The sequence below is a fragment of the Oncorhynchus mykiss genome, chromosome 5 (assembly GCF_057628025.1).
Source record: "Oncorhynchus mykiss isolate SJ-2025 chromosome 5, ASM5762802v1, whole genome shotgun sequence".
Lineage (NCBI taxonomy): Eukaryota > Metazoa > Chordata > Actinopteri > Salmoniformes > Salmonidae > Oncorhynchus > Oncorhynchus mykiss.
The window spans coordinates 92,234,564-92,253,248 of NC_143026.1; the positions used below are offsets into that span (position 1 = coordinate 92,234,564).

Genomic DNA, 18,685 nt, shown 5'->3' on the forward strand with positions numbered 1-18,685 from the left:
TAGTAGACCTTACAGTGAAATGCTGAATACAACAGGTGTAGTAGACCTTACACTGAAATGCTGAATACAACAGGTGTAGTAGACCTCACAGTGAAATGCTGAATACAACAGGTGTAGTAGACCTTACAGTGAAATGCTGAATACAACAGGTGTAGTAGACCTTACAGTGAAATGCTGAATACAACAGGTGTAGTAGACCTTACAGTGAAATGCTGAATACAACAGGTGTAGGTAGACCTTCCAGTGAACTGCTGAATACAACAGGTGTAGGTAGACCTGACAGTGAACTACTGAATACAACAGGTGTAGTAGACCTCACAGTGAAATTCTGAATACAACAGGTGTAGTAGACCTTACAGTGAACTGCTGAATACAACAGGTGTAGTAGACCTTACAGTGAAATGCTGAATACAACAGGTGTAGTAGACCTTACAGTGAAATGCTGAATACAACAGGTGTAGGTAGACCTTACAGTGAAATGCTTACTTACAGGCTCTAACCAATAGTGTTTAAAAAGGTGTTAGGTGAACAATAGGTAGGTAAAGAAATAAAACAACAGTAAAAAGACAGGCTATATACAGTAGTGAGGCTATATACAGTAGTGAGGCTATATACAGTAGTGAGGCTATATACAGTAGTGAGGCTATATACAGTAGTGAGGCTATATACAGTAGTGAGGCTATAACAGTAGTGAGGCTATATACAGTAGTGAGGCTATATACAGTAGTGAGGCTATATACAGTAGAGAGGCTATATACAGTAGTGAGGCTATAACAGTAGTGAGGCTATATACAGTAGTGAGGCTATATACAGTAGTGAGGCTATATACAGTAGTGAGGCTATATACAGTAGTGAGGCTATATACAGTACAGAGGCTATATACAGTACAGAGGCTATATACAGTAGCGAGGCTATATACAGTAGTGAGGCTATATACAGTAGTGAGGCTATATACAGTAGTGAGGCTATAACAGTTGCGAGGCTATATACAGTTGTGAGGCTATATACAGTAACGAGGCTATAACAGTTGCGAGGCTGCATACAGACCACTGGTTAGTCAGGCTGATTGAGGTAGTATGTACATGTAGATATGGTTAAAGGGACTATGCATATATGATGAACAGAGAGTAGCAGTAGTGTTAAAGAGGGGTTAGCGGGTGACGGGACACGATGCAGATAGCCCGGTCAGCCCAATTGATATAGATAAAACACAGTATCGTACATCATAGTAGAACGTTCATAGTATTCTGCATCCTGTCTCCGTCTTTCCCTCAGCTCTTTACGTTACTTTCAAGGTCCAATGCAGACATTTTTTTTTAATCTCAATAGCGAATACTTTCTGGGGGGGGGGGGGGGCAATTAACCATATTCTAATTAAAAATAGTCAATAAGACACAAAAATAGCTTCTTTACAAAAGTACTGAACCTTTCTATTCTCGTAGGGTCAACCAAAAATAGCGTCTGAGTTAAGAGCTAGAACTGACTGGGAGTGGCCTGAGTGTGGGGGGGGGGGGGAGGAGGGGACTGAAAACTAACTGTTATTCGCAGAGAAGCTTGGAACTCTTTCTTATTGGTCTATTGCTCAATGTACCACCTGGTGACATCACCAGGCAGGTTGAAACACCAATCCCACCAAAACTGTCTGTAATTGCAGGCGGACTTTTCAAAAACAGCTCTTACACTTAAAAAAGGGCCTCGTTATCATTCTCACTATTTCACATAATTATTCCTCATAGTGTGGAGATGTAGATAAAACACAGTAAAACCACATTTGACTGCACTGGGCCTTTAAATTCTGCCTTATGTGACCAGAATGTGATCGAGTTCTGATTCCACAAATGAAAATGTAATCAATCTGTGCTGGTCAGGGAATCTGGGCCAGACCTAAGGGCAAGAGCGTGTGAGTTTTCCTTGGCCCACTGCCTCGCTCAGACGTGTGGGCTACAGTTTTAGAGCACCATGTTTTCATGAAATAGTGTAAGGCAAGAAACAAGCTAGACATGATGATGATCCCCTTTGGCCAAGCAAGTTCAGGTCCTGTCCTGTCAGCCCCAGCCGGGAAGGTAGTCAAGTCAGGCTACCGCTCGGCTGTGTCCATTAGCATTTGTTATGGGATGAATTCAGGTACCTTCCGAACACAACCTGGTCCTGTTCTATTTATTTTATGAAGCACAAGTTAAAATCCTACCGAGGTCAATTAGCTCAGAGAGCAGGGTGAGTCTCCCCTGGTCAACTAGCTGGGTGGGTCTCCCCTGGTCAACTAGCTGGGTGGGTCTCCCCTGGTCAACTAGCTGGGTGGGTCTCCCCTGGTCAACTAGCTGGGTGGGTCTCCCCTGGTCAACTAGCTGGGTGGGTCTCCCTGGTCAACTAGCTGGGTGGGTCTCCCCTGGTCAACTAGCTGGGTGAGTCTCCCCTGGTCAACTAGCTGGGTGAGTCTCCCCTGGTCAACTACCTGGGTGGGTCTCCCCTGGTCAACCAGCTGTGTGGATCTCCCCTGGTCAACCAGCTGGCTGGATCTCCCCTGGTCAACCAGCTGGGTGAGTCTCCCCTGGTCAACCAGCTGGGTGAGTCTCCCCTGGTCAACCAGCTGGGTGAGTCTCCCCTGGTCAACTAGCTGGGTGAGTCTCAACTGGTCAACAAGCTGGGTGAGTCTCCCCTGGTCAACTAGCTGGGTGAGTCTCCCCTGGTCAACTAGCTGGGTGAGTCTCCCCTGGTCAACTACCTGGGTGGGTCTCCCCTGGTCAACCAGCTGTGTGGATCTCCCCTGGTCAACCAGCTGGCTGGATCTCCCCTGGTCAACCAGCTGGGTGAGTCTCCCCTGGTCAACCAGCTGGGTGAGTCTCCCCTGGTCAACCAGCTGGGTGAGTCTCCCCTGGTCAACTAGCTGGGTGAGTCTCCCCTGGTCAACTAGCTGGGTGAGTCTCCCCTGGTCAACTAGCTGGGTGAGTCTCAACTGGTCAACTAGCTGGGTGAGTCTCCCCTGGTCAAGAGCCTTATATTGCGATCCAAATATAAGGATCTGACACACTCCACTGAAGTCCAGAGGGTTACGGCTACATAGCTAGTGGATACCAGTCAGGTCAACTGTCACTAGCTGAATGAGGTCACTGTTTAAGAGCTCATTAACTCAATAGGATCACGTATTCCGTTAAGATCAATGGAAGGTCTTGTCCAAATCACAGTAAACACTGTAATAGCAATCATGTTAGATTTCACGGAGAGGTAGCCTCGTTTTGTACCACCGGTTCAGTAAAGCTGTTTGTGAGAGGTGAGATGCTGCTAAAACTTCCTTTTTACTGCTGCTGCTAAAACTTCCTTCTTCCTTTTTGCAATAAATAGCGAAATCATGGGAACAACCTATTTATGCCGTAAACCCTGGATTAAAATGGAGCTGTGTCATTATGCAATGCCCTGAGAGTGCAGCTGCACAAATTGTCCAAGACCAAGAAGATAACCTATTTATAGAGATCTCCATTAGGGCCCAGAACCAATTGAGCCGTAATGGCTCAATCTGTATTCTTAATGGTGATGCCCTATTTGTTTGTTCCATTTGGCTCTGCTCTGTACAGGTGCATTAATGAGGTCTGCTGGTTAACAGACCAGTGAACAAGTCCCAGGGAAAGCAGACCGACTTGCTTAGAGAATGAACAGGGTCGTGTAGTGGTTCAGTGGTTTCTTAGCGCCCTCTAGTGGCGCTAAGACTACAGTCAACCAAAGGCCTTTTTAAAATGGAACAGTGAAACACCATTAAAATCTCAGCACACAGAATCAAATCAACTAACCAGAACAATTGTGGCTATTTACAGAATTCAGATTGATTAAATAAGAGAAGGCTGTCCAAGAAGGCTATTACTCCTATTCATCTGTGACCGTTGAAGGGGGTGGGGGGGGGGGGCAGGGTGTTATTTTAGGATTATATAAAACAAAAACAAAGCAGGGTTTGTTATAAAAAAAAACATTTAAAAGCTAAATAGCAAAAACTGGTAGATTTAATATCACTATCATTAAAATCACACACAAAAACAAACAATCCATCTTTTAAAAACACAGAAATAATAAAACACTCCAAGTAAAAACACAAATCAGCAACATAAAAAACCCACAGTGGAAACATTCACTTGGTGTAGTTTTCCATTCCCCTATTACCCTTCAGAGAACTCATCCGCTGACATCGATACACTGTAGAGAGAGAGAGAGAGAGACAGTGTTTTTAATTGAGAAGCAGTAATTATCTTATTGGATGTAGTTAATGAACACAACCAACACGCCATGTTGCCTACAGCTAAACTGGTAATTGAGTTTCTATTTTCTGAGACGGCTGCTCTGGCTCTCCTTGTGACTGTTCTACCCCCCACCACACACACACACACACAAATGGCACTCTATTCCTAATGCAGTGCACTACTTTACCCATAGAGCCCTGGTCAAAAGTAGTGAACTATATAGGGAATAGGGTTCCATAGGGCCCTGGTCAAAGTAGTGAACTATGTAGGGAATAGGGAGCCATTTGGGATGCAGGCATGTGTTGCTGGCCACACAGTGGGCGTATCAAATTGGTTGGGGCCTCTGTGTTGGATGGGGACTGTTGGATCGTGAAAGGCCTGAGGAGTAGGGACCACTGGCACGTTTCCCAAAGCTGGGTGAAGTTAGGTAGTCCCCTAGGTACAGATCTAGGATCAGTTTCCCCCTCCCACAATCCAAAACCTTAACCATTCGTGTGGAAAATGCTAAACTGACCCAAGATCAGTATCTAGTGACAAATTCACCTTACGTCTATCCCCTGAGGGTGGCACAGACTGTGCAAGAGGTGTCACCAATCTCATCTTCAGGAGACCATCTTACACAGATCATACTGATAATATTCAAGGCCATTGTTAATAAGAGTCCTATGGTTTGCCTCTTCTATAAACTGTTAAAGGTCAGACTTGTTAAGCTTTATTTCCTATGCCATTGGTGTGAATTTATAGGACGGCTACTGTTTCCATAGTGATTAAATAAGGCTCTCATTACAGTTGAGGTCACATTTCCAGTGCAGCATCCTCCCTTATTACAGTTGTTCTGTCACATTTCCAGTCCAGCATCCTCTCGTTACAGTTGTTGTTCTGTCCCATTTCCAGTGCAGCATCCTCCCTTACAGTTGTTCTGTCCCATTTCCAGTGCAGCATCCTCCCTTACAGTTGTTCTGCCACATTTCCAGTGCAGCATCCTCTCTCGTTACAGTTGTTGTTCTGTCCCATTTCCAGTGCAAAATCCTCTTATTAGCTGTTGTTCTGTCACATTTCCAGTGCAGCATCCTCCCTTACAGTTGTTCTGCCACATTTCCAGTGCAGCATCCTCTCTCGTTACAGTTGTTGTTCTGTCCCATTTCCAGTGCAGCATCCTCTCTCGTTACAGTTGTTGTTCTGTCACATTTCTAGTGCAGCATCCTCTTATTATTAGCTGTTGTTCTGTCCCATTTCCAGTGCAGCATCCTCTTATTATTAGCTGTTCTGTCACATTTCTAGTGCAGCATCCTCTCTTTAAGCTTATGATTTAGAGTTATTTGACTGACAGCATCACTTCTACAGCACCACAGAGGAAGAGGCACTGACTGACTGTTATTTACTAGCTAGCTTGCTGTTGGATTTTCTTTACATCATGACGTCAATCGGTTTAAAAAAAAAAAAGACAATGCCACTTTTTGACCGGGTCTTTTTCTGCACCTGGAGAAAGGCTGAAACAACAAGAATGACTTCCAGCTTTTAGCATATCCTTGTTGTAAATTCAACAGTGAAAGAGTCAACGTAAAAAGACAGAAAACATTGAGAAGTATCTCTCAGGTAAGTGAGCTAAAGACAAACATGCATTACATAAACGTAAACATGATGGACGGCTAGGATGAACTTCTCCCAACACAATGGTTTTACAGCTGTATTTTTGTTTTGACCCTTGAACTCTACCGTTTTTCTTCATGGGATATTGCTTATCAAAACAGGAAAACTTCAACAAAAGGATGTCTTTAATTAACCGAGTGTTTACACTTAAAAACAGAAGACCAGCGGAGACTGTGAAACAGTTCAGTATTTATTTTAAATGTTTTAGGTTGTTTACAATAAGAAATTGATATGAAAAAGAAAAATAGGTATACTGGCAGAACAGATAATTGTGTCAAATGAATGAGCACAATATTCAGAAAAATAAGGGGAAAATTACATCGGATATCAAAAAGTGGCTTAGGAGTCTTGTATAAAGATGCATCCCAAATCGCACCCTATTCCCTATGTAGTGCACTACTTTTTTTATTTTTTACCAGGGCCCCATAGGGCAGTGGTGAACAGTAGTGCACTAAACAGGGAATAGGGTGTAATTTGGGAAATAAAAATAATGATTTGATGAAGGCACTATCAAGCCTCCTGATGCGTTTCTCTTCTTAGCGTAGCTCGCTCCCTAACGAGCGTGACCCCGTTACCAAAAACACTAAAACATTCTTAGGCATAAACCATGTGACTTGGTCCCGATTTGCACCTTTCCCCGCGGGCCAAACCACGTCTGTACATTTGTACGGTGTATGCAACACGGTGGAAGATTATACCGTTGCTTATATATACACACACACCAGACCTTTCTGATCTGCAAACACAAAAAGGGTTAGGGCCAAGGGAGAAGGGGTGGAGCGCCATTTGGGACTGGCTGGGGTAAAAATAATAATAACAACAAAAGTCTTATTTCTGGTCAACGTTGATCTCACCCCCACTGTTGAGTCATAGTGACAAATTCCTGCTGCATTCACACACTAAAACTTTGTGCTAAAGACAAGTTCGTTTACCCGGACAACTCCAACAAACTGATGAATGAAACACGTTTGGAATGTTGTGGTGGTTATTAAAAAAAAAATGGGAGGAACTTCAGGTCGATAGTACAGAACGGAGATTATTTTATTTAAAAATGTTTTTTTAAATAAATTAAAATCGGATAATTTTTTTCTTAGTGGGCTACAAATTAACTAGATGTTAAAAGACACACAGAAAAAAAAAAGGTACAATGCTCACAGAAGTCTTACCAAACATTTGGTCCAGTACATCAGATATGTAGGGTGTAAATACACTGTGCACTGTGGTTTCATGTGTTTACTCTGTAAACTGCTGACAGTGGATCTAAAATATACAAATTGTGGCCAAAAGTTGTGAGAATGACACAATTATTAATTTCCACAAAGTTTGCTGCTTCAGTTGTCTTTAGATATTTTTGTCAGATGTTACTATGGATGCTGAAGTATAATTACAAGCATTTCATAAGTGTCAAAGACTTCTATTGACACTTACATGAAGTTGATGCAAAGAGTCAATATTTGCAGTGTTGACCCTTCTTTTTCAAGACCTCTGCAATCCGCCCTGGCATGCTGTCAATTAACTTCTGGGCCAAATCCTGACTGATGGCAACCCATTCTTGCATAATCAATGCTTGGAGTTTGTCAGAATTTGTGGGTTGGTTGTTTGTCCATCAGTCTCTTGAGGATTGACCACAAGTTCTCAATGGGATTAAGGTCTGGGGAGTTTCGTGGCCATGGACCCAAAATATCAATGTTTTATTCCCCGAGCCACTTAGTTATCACTATGGCAAGGTGCTCCATCATGCTGGAAAAGGTATTGTTCGTCACCAAACTGTTCCTGGATGGTTGGGAGAAGTTTCTCTCGGAGGATGTGTTGTTACCATTCTATATTCATGGCTGTGTTCTTAGGCAAAATTGTGAGTGAGCCCATTCCCTTGGCTGAGAAGCAACCCCACACATGAATGGTCTCAGGATGCTTTACTGTTGGCATGACACAGGACTGATGGTAGCGCACACCTGGTCTTCTCCAGACAAGCTTTTTACCGGATGCCCCAAACAATCAGAAAGGGGATTCATCAGAGAAAATGACTTTACCCCAGTCCTCAGCAGTCCAATCCCTGTACCTTTTGCTGAATATCAGTCTGTTACTGATGTTTTTCCTGGAGAGAAGTGGCTTCTTTGCTGCCTTTCTTGACACCAGGCCATCATCCAAAAGTCTTCGCCTCACTGTGCATGCAGATGCACTCACACCTGCTTGCTGCCATTCCTGAGCAAGCTCTGTACTGGTGGTGCCCCGATCCCACAGCTGAATCAACTTTAGGAGACGGTCCTGGCGCTTGCTGGACTTTCTTGGGCGCCCTGAAGCCTTTTCACAACAATTGAACCGCTCTCCTTGAAGTTCTTGATGATCCGATAAATGGTTGATTTAGGTGCAATCTTACTGGCAGCAATATCCTTGCCTGTGAAGCCTTTTTTGTACAAAGCAATGATGACGGCACGTGTTTCCTTGCAGGTAACCATGGTTGACAGAGGAAGAACAATGATTCCAAACACCACCCTCCTTTTGAAGCTTCCAGTCTGTTATTCGGACTCAATCAGCATGACGGAGTGATCTCCAGCCTTGTCCTCCTCAACACTCACACCTGTGTTAACGAGATAATCACTGACATGATGTCAGCTGGTCCTTTTGTGGCAGGGCTGAAATGCAGTGGAAATGTTTTTGGGGGATTCAGTTCATTTGCATGGCAAAGAGGGACTTTGCAATTAATTGCAATTCATCTGATCACTCTTCATAACATTATGGAGTATATGCAAATTGCCATCATACAAACTGAGGCAGCAGAATGAAAATTCATGTGTGTCATTCTCAACTTTTGGCCACGACTGTACACACACAATGTAGATGAACAGCCCTTAACACACCGAGCTGAAGCCACCCTTTCCTCCTCTACAGTACCTCCCTTTCACAGTCGCCCAGCTTAGGCACGAGCCAGCAAACTGTCCATCTGACACGAGCCAGCAAACTGTCCATCTGACACGAGCCAGCAAACTGTCCTTCTGACACGAGCCAGCAAACTGTCCTTCTGACACTTTGATCTGACATTTTGTACAACAGATCAAACTGTTTCTGACATACTCCTGTTTTCTTTTCAATTGACCTTCTCATATGTTGTTTGATTTTTTTTGTTTTTTTACGAAACGTAAAATAGACAATCTTTTGCTGGACGTCGTCCGATGTGGTTGTGGTTGGGCAGCCATTTTGAGTTGGAGCCTGAAGACCACAAGGCAGGTCCCCAGTGGAGGGGGGGGGGGGGGGGCTTATTGACCTCTGTGTAGATACACGCAGGTCAGATGTTGGATCTGGCTTAAATAACCTGTAGAAGAAGTGGCCAGCTACAGAGAAGTACAGGACACCATGTTGGATCTGGCTTCAATAACCTGTAGAAGTGGCCAGCTGCAGAGGAGTACAGGACACCATGTTGGATCTGGCTTCAATAACCTGTAGAAGAAGTGACCAGCTACAGAGAAGTACAGGACACCATGTCTGGCTTTAATAACCTGTAGAAGTGGCCAGCTGCAGAGGAGTACAGGACACCATGTTGGATTTGAGACCTGTTCAAATACCTTGTAGAGGTCAACAACTACAGTGAAGAACAAGGAACCAATGAAACCAGCACAGTATCCCCCAGACCCAGTACAGCTACACAGTAGGTCCCCATCTACACGTCAGACAGTAATTGTTATGATGGCATTCTGTGACGTGTGTAACAGGGTGAATAATGGTCAGTGTATGACCTCATCAATATCACCCTGGCCTGATGTTAACCCAGACCTCATCAACATCCCAAATGGCCTGATGTTAACCCAGACCTCATCAACATCCCCCCTGGCCTGATGTTAACCCAGACCTCATCAACATCCCAAATGGCCTGATGTTAACCCAGACCTCATAAACACATCTACATCCCCCTGGCCTGATGTTAACCCAGACCTCATCAACATCCCCCTGGCCTGATGTTAACACAGACCTCATCAACATCCCCCTGCCTGATGTTAACCCAGACCTCATCAACATCCCCCCTGGCCTGATGTTAACCCAGACCTCATCAACATCCTCCCTGGCCTGATGTTAACCCAGACCTCATCAACACATCTACATCCCCCTGGCCTGATGTTAACCCAGACCTCATCAACATTCCCCTGGCCTGATGTTAACCCAGACCTCATCAACATCCCCCCTGGCCTAATGTTAACCCAGACCTCATCAACATCCCTCCCCCTGGCCTGATGTTAACCCAGACCTCATCAACACATCTACATCCCCTTGGCCTGATGTTAACCCAGACCTCATCAACATCCCCCTGGCCTGATGTTAACCCAGACCTCATCAACATCCCCTCTGGCCTGATGTTAGCCCAGACCTCCACATCCACCTGGCCTGATGTTAACCCACACCTCATCTACATCCCCCTGGCCTGATGTTAACCCAGACCTCATCTATATCCCCTTGGCCTGATGTTAACCCAGACCTCATCAACATCCACCTGGCCTGATGTTAGCCCAGACCTGCACATCCCCCTGGCCTGATGTTAACCCAGTTCCACCCTAGTTCACTTTGGGGTAGATTTTCTCATAGAAGAAGTTCTGTGCCAGCAGGTAGAGTTCCCCGTCCTTCTCCCGGACGGCGTGGGCTCTGACAAATTGGAACTGCTCCTGGGCAAACTCGTAGAACTCGTTCTCCATCTTCCAAACGTCGGACTGCTGCAGCTTGGCGATGGACTCCTTGGTGGGTGGCTTCTTCTCTGTGGTCTTACGCAGGTGGGACTTCTTACCTGGGAGCACACGGGAACAGGAGAGGATCGGTTAGAGTCTACAGTGGTTCGTCCTTTAAAAAAGTTGCAGCGTATTGCAGCACAGTACTTGTTTATTGTGATTCAAAGCCATGAATGAGTGAGTCACTCAGCTTTATATAGGTGCCGGCTATATGACTGTGCCATCAACTTGACAATATATAACGATATTTGGAGATTATTCAGATTACAAAATCACTGACTTTTGTTTTTTTGAAAAGTAAATAAAGTTGTTTTTAGAGCGAGAGAAACACTGGGCCAATTGTTCACCTCCCTATGGGACTCCCAATCACGTTCAGATGTGATAAACAACAACTTAGAACCTAACTTTGACGATAGAATTCTCCCCCTTACCCTCCATCTTGGCAAGTCTACTGTCCAGCTACCTGTTGAACAGCCGGAACGTTTCCCTAGTCAGCCCCATTATTAGTGCAAAGCCCCTTAAAGTGTTGCTCTGTGCTGCCCAGTGTGGCAGGGTGGGAGTCCACCCTCCTCCTCGGTCTGTCTTCTGTGCGTGGCTCTGCGGCCCATCCCGTGCCCCCTGCCCTCGTCTTGAACCTCGCACGCTTTCAGTGGATACAGCTGGAGAACTGCAAGGCAGTCCCATTGTGCGCCACTTGGGAGCCATGACCAATATATATTGTCCTGCTAATAAAAAATTATATTTTGGAGATGAACATGGGGTGAGACATTGTTACTAATTTGTAAATAAAGCCAGTTTGTTATTTTTTCTGTTTTTAAAGCGAGAAAAACCACAAAAAAAAACCTAGTCAGCTCATGGGTCTTCCAGTTGAGGGCGGCACGGGTATTGAACCAGCATCCGTAGCAACACAGCTTGTACTGCTATGCAGTGTCTTAGATCGCTGCAGTGTCTTAGGCGCTGTACAACGTGACTGGTCGGGAGTGGCCTACAGTCCTACAGTAAGAGCAAAACAATCCTAACAAAATAAAATAAAATAATAAAAACATGAACAGTTTAGTAAGTAATACTGAAGTCGTGCACAATTATCAGTTTCTATTGAGGTTTATGCCACCCATTCATTGTCAGTTAGACACAGTAGGACCCAAAAGCCTAATCAGTACTCTAACTCCCCCTTGTGGTGGTCTGAAGCAATGAAGTGGTGACGCAGGGTACCGTACTAATTGCAAAAACTTTTAGTGGAGCAACCACTATCTATCCAACAGGCTACTCCTTCACTTGGTCTGCCCAAGTGCCCTAAATATAGTAGGTTATTCTGCCCAAGTGCCCTAAATATAGTAGGTTATTCTTCCCAAGTGTACTAAATGCTGTTACCAGGAAAAGAGCAGAGCGGCAGAGTGGGGCTGCAGACCAGGGTCGGTCAGAAGGACAAGGCGCCACAGAGACAAGGCTAGAACACTGACAGGGTTTTATCTGCTGAGGCTAAGTGAGAGGAACCAGGATACATGGTGTGCCAGTACAGTACCTGTTTTGTAGAGGCCTGTGGCACCCTTGAAGAAGCGGGGCAGAGCTGCCTCCAGCATCATGATAAAGTCCTCCAGCTCCTCTGTCACACCGACTAGTAGATATTCATTCAGCAGGTTATACTTGGCCTGATCCAGGGCCCACCTGCTGCCTACATTCCTATAGTACACATACACACCATGGTAATTACACATAGAAAACTCATTTAATAAGATATATCTGTGGTTTACACACAGTTTAACGACAACAAATGACTTAATCATTACGTTATCAATGTGTTCTGATTACTAACACATTGACCAAAGTCCCCTAGGCCCCAGCCGGTGCAATGGGGATAAGTGGGTCGGCGCTGGCAGCCATGTTGGCTCCCACCCAGCACTGGCAGCCATGTTGGCTCCCACCCAGCACTGGCAGCCATGTTGGCTCCCACCCAGCACTGGCAGCCATGTTGGTACCCACCAGCACTCTGAGTAGTGTCCGCAGAAGAACGGGATCTGGAGCCAAAGCTTCTCAGAGGCACAGTCAGAACCACCTGCTGACACACACTCATCAAAGGTCTAAAACACACACACACACACACACACACACACACACACGTCAGAAATAGAGCTTTATATACACTCACTAGGGCGATAAGACATTTTAAAACACCATTGAAAACTGTTTGTAAATGTATACAACAATACCTTTTTGTCACCTTGTTTTCTCCGTCGAAGGCCAGGCCTGTAGTCATCTCCAAACCTCAGGAAGTAGTAGTAAGATACGAGGCGTTGGATGGGGTCCCGGACCACGTTGATGTAAACGGGTTTACCTCTCACCCCATACCTATCAGAGGGCAAATAGTTAGGAGAAGACCTGTACCTAATCACAAGTTAGGAATATACCTGTACCTAATCACAATAGTTATGAATATACCTGTACCTAATCACAATAGTTAGGAGAAGACCTGTACCTAATCACAAGTTAGGAATATACCTGTACCTAATCACAATAGTTATGAATATACCTGTACCTAATCACAATAGTTAGGAGAATACCTGTACCTAATCACAATAGTTAGGAATATACCTGTACCTAATCACAATAGTTAGGAGTATACCTGTACCTAATCACAATAGTTAGGAGTATACCTGTACCTAATCACAATAGTTAGGAGAAGACCTGTACCTAATCACAAGTTAGAAGACCTGTACCTAATCACAAGTTAGAAGACCTGTACCTAATCACAAGTTAGAAGACCTGTACCTAATCACAATAGTTAGGAATATACCTGTACCTAATCACAATAGTTAGGAATAGACCTGTACCTAATCACAATAGTTAGGAATATACCTGTACCTAATCACAATAGTTACGAATATACAGTGCCTTGCGAAAGTATTCGGCCCCCTTGAACTTTGCGACCTTTTGCCACATTTCAGGCTTCAAACATAAAGATATAAAACTGTATTTTTTTGTGAAGAATCAACAACAAGTGGGACACAATCATGAAGTGGAACGACATTTATTGGATATTTCAAACTTTTTTAACAAATCAAAAACTGAAAAATTGGGCGTGCAAAATTATTCAGCCCCCTTAAGTTAATACTTTGTAGCGCCACCTTTTGCTGCGATTACAGCTGTAAGTCGCTTGGGATATGTCTCTATCAGTTTTGCACATCGAGAGACTGAAATTGTTTCCCATTCCTCCTTGCAAAACAGCTCGAGCTCAGTGAGGTTGGATGGAGAGCATTTGTGAACAGCAGTTTTCAGTTCTTTCCACAGATTCTCGATTGGGTTCAGGTCTGGACTTTGACTTGGCCATTCTAACACCTGGATATGTTTATTTTTGAACCATTCCATTGTAGATTTTGCTTTATGTTTTGGATCATTGTCTTGTTGGAAGACAAATCTCCGTCCCAGTCTCAGGTCTTTTGCAGACTCCATCAGGTTTTCTTCCAGAATGGTCCTGTATTTGGCTCCATCCATCTTCCCATCAATTTTAACCATCTTCCCTGTCCCTGCTGAAGAAAAGCAGGCCCAAACCATGATGCTGCCACCACCATGTTTGACAGTGGGGATGGTGTGTTCAGCTGTGTTGCTTTTACGCCAAACATAACGTTTTGCATTGTTGCCAAAAAGTTCAATTTTGGTTTCATCTGACCAGAGCACCTTCTTCCACATGTTTGGTGTGTCTCCCAGGTGGCTTGTGGCAAACTTTAACCAACACTTTTTATGGATATCTTTAAGAAATGGCTTTCTTCTTGCCACTCTTCCATAAAGGCCAGATTTGTGCAATATAAGACTGATTGTTGTCCTATGGACAGAGTCTCCCACCTCAGCTGTAGATCTCTGCAGTTCATCCAGAGTGATCATGGGCCTCTTGGCTGCATCTCTGATCAGTCTTCTCCTTGTATGAGCTGAAAGTTTAGAGGGACGGCCAGGTCTTGGTAGATTTGCAGTGGTCTGATACTACTTCCATTTCAATATTATCGCTTGCACAGTGCTCCTTGGGATGTTTAAAGCTTGGGAAATCTTTTTGTATCCAAATCCGGCTTTAAACTTCTTCACAACAGTATCTCGGACCTGCCTGGTGTGTTCCTTGTTCTTCATGATGCTCTCTGCGCTTTTAACGGACCTCTGAGACTATCACAGTGCAGGTGCATTTATACGGAGACTTGATTACACACAGGTGGATTGTATTTATCATCATTAGTCATTTAGGTCAACAATGGATCATTCAGCGATCCTCACTGAACTTCTGGAGAGAGTTTGCTGCACTGAAAGTAAAGGGGCTGAATAATTTTGCACGCCCAATTTTTCAGTTTTTGATTTGTTAAAAAAGTTTGAAATATCCAATAAATGTCGTTCCACTTCATGATTGTGTCCCACTTGTTGTTGATTCTTCACAAAAAAATACAGTTTTATATCTTTATGTTTGAAGCCTGAAATGTGGCAAAGTTCAAGGGGGCCGAATACTTTCGCAAGGCACTGTACCTGTACCTAATCACAATAGTTAGGAATATACCTGTACCTAATCACAAGTTAGAAGACCTGTACCTAATCACAAGTTAGAAGACCTGTACCTAATCACAATAGTTAGGAGAAGACCTGTACCTAATCACAATAGTTAGGAATATACCTGTACCTAATCACAATAGTTAGGAGAAGACCTGTACCTAATCACAATAGTTAGGAGAAGACCTGTACCTAATCACAATAGTTAGGAGAAGACCTGTACCTAATCACAATAGTTAGGAATATACCTGTACCTAATCACAATAGTTAGGAGAAGACCTGTACCTAAATCACAATAGTTAGGAGAATACCTGTACCTAATCACAATAGTTATGAATATACCTGTACCTAATCACAATAGTTAGGAGAAGACCTGTACCTAAATCACAATAGTTAGGAGAATACCTGTACCTAATCACAATAGTTATGAATATACCTGTACCTAATCACAATAGTTAGGAGAATACCTGTACCTAATCACAATAGTTAGGAATATACCTGTACCTAATCACAATAGTTAGGAGAAGACCTGTACCTAATCACAATAGTTAGGAATATACCTGTACCTAATCACAATAGTTAGGAGAATACCTGTACCTAATCACAATAGTTAGGAATATACCTGTACCTAATCACAATAGTTAGGAGAAGACCTGTACCTAATCACAATAGTTAGGAGTATACCTGTACCTAATCACAATAGTTAGGAGAAGACCTGTACCTAATCACAATAGTTAGGAGAAGACCTGTACCTAATCACAATAGTTAGGAGAAGACCTGTACCTAATCACAATAGTTAGGAATATACCTGTACCTAATCACAATAGTTAGGAGAATACCTGTACCTAATCACAATAGTTAGGAGAAGACCTGTACCTAATCACAATAGTTAGGAGAAGACCTGTACCTAATCACAATAGTTAGGAGAAGACCTGTACCTAATCACAATAGTTAGGAATATACCTGTACCTAATCACAATAGTTAGGAGAAGACCTGTACCTAATCACAATAGTTAGGAATATACCTGTACCTAATCACAATAGTTAGGAGAAGACCTGTACCTAATCACAATAGTTAGGAGAAGACCTGTACCTAATCACAATAGTTAGGAGAATACCTGTACCTAATCACAATAGTTAGGAGAAGACCTGTACCTAATCACAATAGTTAGGAATATACCTGTACCTAATCACAATAGTTAGGAGAATACCTGTACCTAATCACAATAGTTAGGAGAAGACCTGTACCTAATCACAATAGTTAGGAGAAGACCTGTACCTAATCACAATAGTTAGGAGTATACCTGTACCTAATCACAATAGTTATGAATATACCTGTACCTAATCACAAGTTAGGAGAAGACCTGTACCTAATCACAATAGTTAGGAGAAGACCTGTACCTAATCACAATAGTTAGGAGAAGACCTGTACCTAATCACAATAGTTAGGAGTATACCTGTACCTAATCACAATAGTTAGGAGTATATAGTGCATTCGGAAAGTAAGAAGATCCCTACACTTTTCCCACATTTTGTTACGTTACAGCCTTATTCTAAAAATTATGAAATAGTTTTTTCCCCCTCAAATCTACACACAATACTCCATAATGACAAAGCAAATGAAATGTTTGAAAATGTATAAAAAATAAAAACTGAAATATCACATTTCCATAAGTATTCAGACCCTTTACTCAGTACTTTGTTGAAGCACCTTTGGCAGCGATTACAGCCTCGAGTCTTCTTGGGTATGACGCTACAAGCTCGGAACACCTGTATTTAGAGAGTTTCTCCCACTCGTCTCTGCAGATCCTCTCAAACTCTGTCAGGTTGGATGGGGAGCATCGCTGCACAGCTGTTCTCCATTAACAATGTCTACACTGTATTTCTGATTAATTTGATGTTATTTTAACTAGACAAAACATGTGCTTTTCTTTCAAAAACAAGAACATTTCTAAGTGACCCCAAACGTTACAGTGGTGTACCTGTCCCTAATGACAACAGTTAGGGGAACACCTAATGACAACAGTTAGGGGAACGCCTAATGACAACAGTTAGGGGAACACCTAATGACAACAGTTAGGGGAACACCTAATGACAACAGTTAGGGGAACACCTAATGACAACAGTTAGGGGAACACCTAATGACAACAGTTAGGGGAACACCTAATGACAACAGTTAGGGGAACACCTAATGACAACAGTTAGGGGAACACCTAATGACAACAGTTAGGGGAACACCTAATGACAACAGTTAGGGGAACACCTAATGACAACAGTTAGGGGAACACCTAATGACAACAGTTAGGGGAACACCTAATGACAACAGTTAGGGGAACACCTAATGACAACAGTTAGGGGAACACCTAATGACAACAGTTAGGGGAACACCTAATGACAACAGTTAGGGGAACACCTAATGACAACAGTTAGGGGAACACCTAATGACAACAGTTAGGGGAACACCTAATGACAACAGTTAGGGGAACACCTAATGACAACAGTTAGGGGAACACCTAATGACAACAGTTAGGGGAACACCTAATGACAACAGTTAGGGGAACACCTAATGACAACAGTTAGGGGAACACCTAATGACAACAGTTAGGGGAACACCTAATGACAACAGTTAGGGGAACACCTAATGACAACAGTTAGGGGAACACCTAATGACAACAGTTAGGGGAACACCTAATGACAACAGTTAGGGGAACACCTAATGACAACAGTTAGGGGAACACCTAATGACAACAGTTAGGGGAACACCTAATGACAACAGTTAGGGGAACACCTAATGACAACAGTTAGGGGAACACCTCATCACAACAGTTAGGGGAACACCTAATGACAACAGTTAGGGGAACACCTAATGACAACAGTTAGGGGAACACCTAATGACAACAGTTAGGGGAACACCTAATGACAACAGTTAGGGGAACACCTAATGACAACAGTTAGGGGAACACCTCATCACAACAGTTAGGGGAACACCTCATCACAACAGTTAGGGGAACACCTCATCACAACAGTTAGGGGAACACCTAATGACAACAGTTAGGGGAACACCTAATGACAACAGTTAGGGGAACACCTAATGACAACAGTTAGGGGAACACCTAATGACAACAGTTAGGGGAACACCTAATGACAACAGTTAGGGGAACACCTAATGACAACAGTTAGGGGAACACCTAATGACAACAGTTAGGGGAACACCTAATGACAACAGTTAGGGGAACACCTAATGACAACAGTTAGGGGAACACCTAATGACAACAGTTAGGGGAACACCTAATGACAACAGTTAGGGGAACACCTAATGACAACAGTTAGGGGAACACCTAATGACAACAGTTAGGGGAACACCTAATGACAACAGTTAGGGGAACACCTAATGACAACAGTTAGGGGAACACCTCATGACAACAGTTAGGGGAACACCTCATGACAACAGTTAGGGGAACACCTCATGACAACAGTTAGGGGAACACCTCATCACAACAGTTAGGGGAACACCTAATGACAACAGTTAGGGGAACACCTAATGACAACAGTTAGGGGAACACCTAATGACAACAGTTAGGGGAA

The 18,685-nt window shown here is 43.4% G+C and overlaps 1 protein-coding gene across 2 annotated transcripts in view; it reads right to left on the reverse strand.

Moving 5' to 3' along the window:
- Window positions 1–6,050: 6,050 nt before the first annotated feature.
- The window catches only part of hs2st1b (heparan sulfate 2-O-sulfotransferase 1b), a 74,102-nt gene continuing 61,467 nt past the window's right edge, over window positions 6,051–18,685 (reverse strand). Inside the window, exons 4-8 of one of the 2 annotated variants that reach the window (XR_016496372.1) lie at window positions 12,790–12,928; window positions 12,563–12,660; window positions 12,105–12,262; window positions 10,070–10,641; window positions 6,051–9,994 (exon numbers count right to left, since the gene is read on the reverse strand). Coding sequence is in view for 1 of the 2 variants with exons in the window: in XM_036978904.2 (XP_036834799.2) it covers window positions 10,415–10,641; window positions 12,105–12,262; window positions 12,563–12,660; window positions 12,790–12,928 (622 nt within the window). In the remaining variant the exon portion in view is untranslated. Of the gene's footprint in view, window positions 10,642–12,104; window positions 12,263–12,562; window positions 12,661–12,789; window positions 12,929–18,685 lie in introns of both variants that reach the window. The other variant, XM_036978904.2, reaches the window with a different exon arrangement.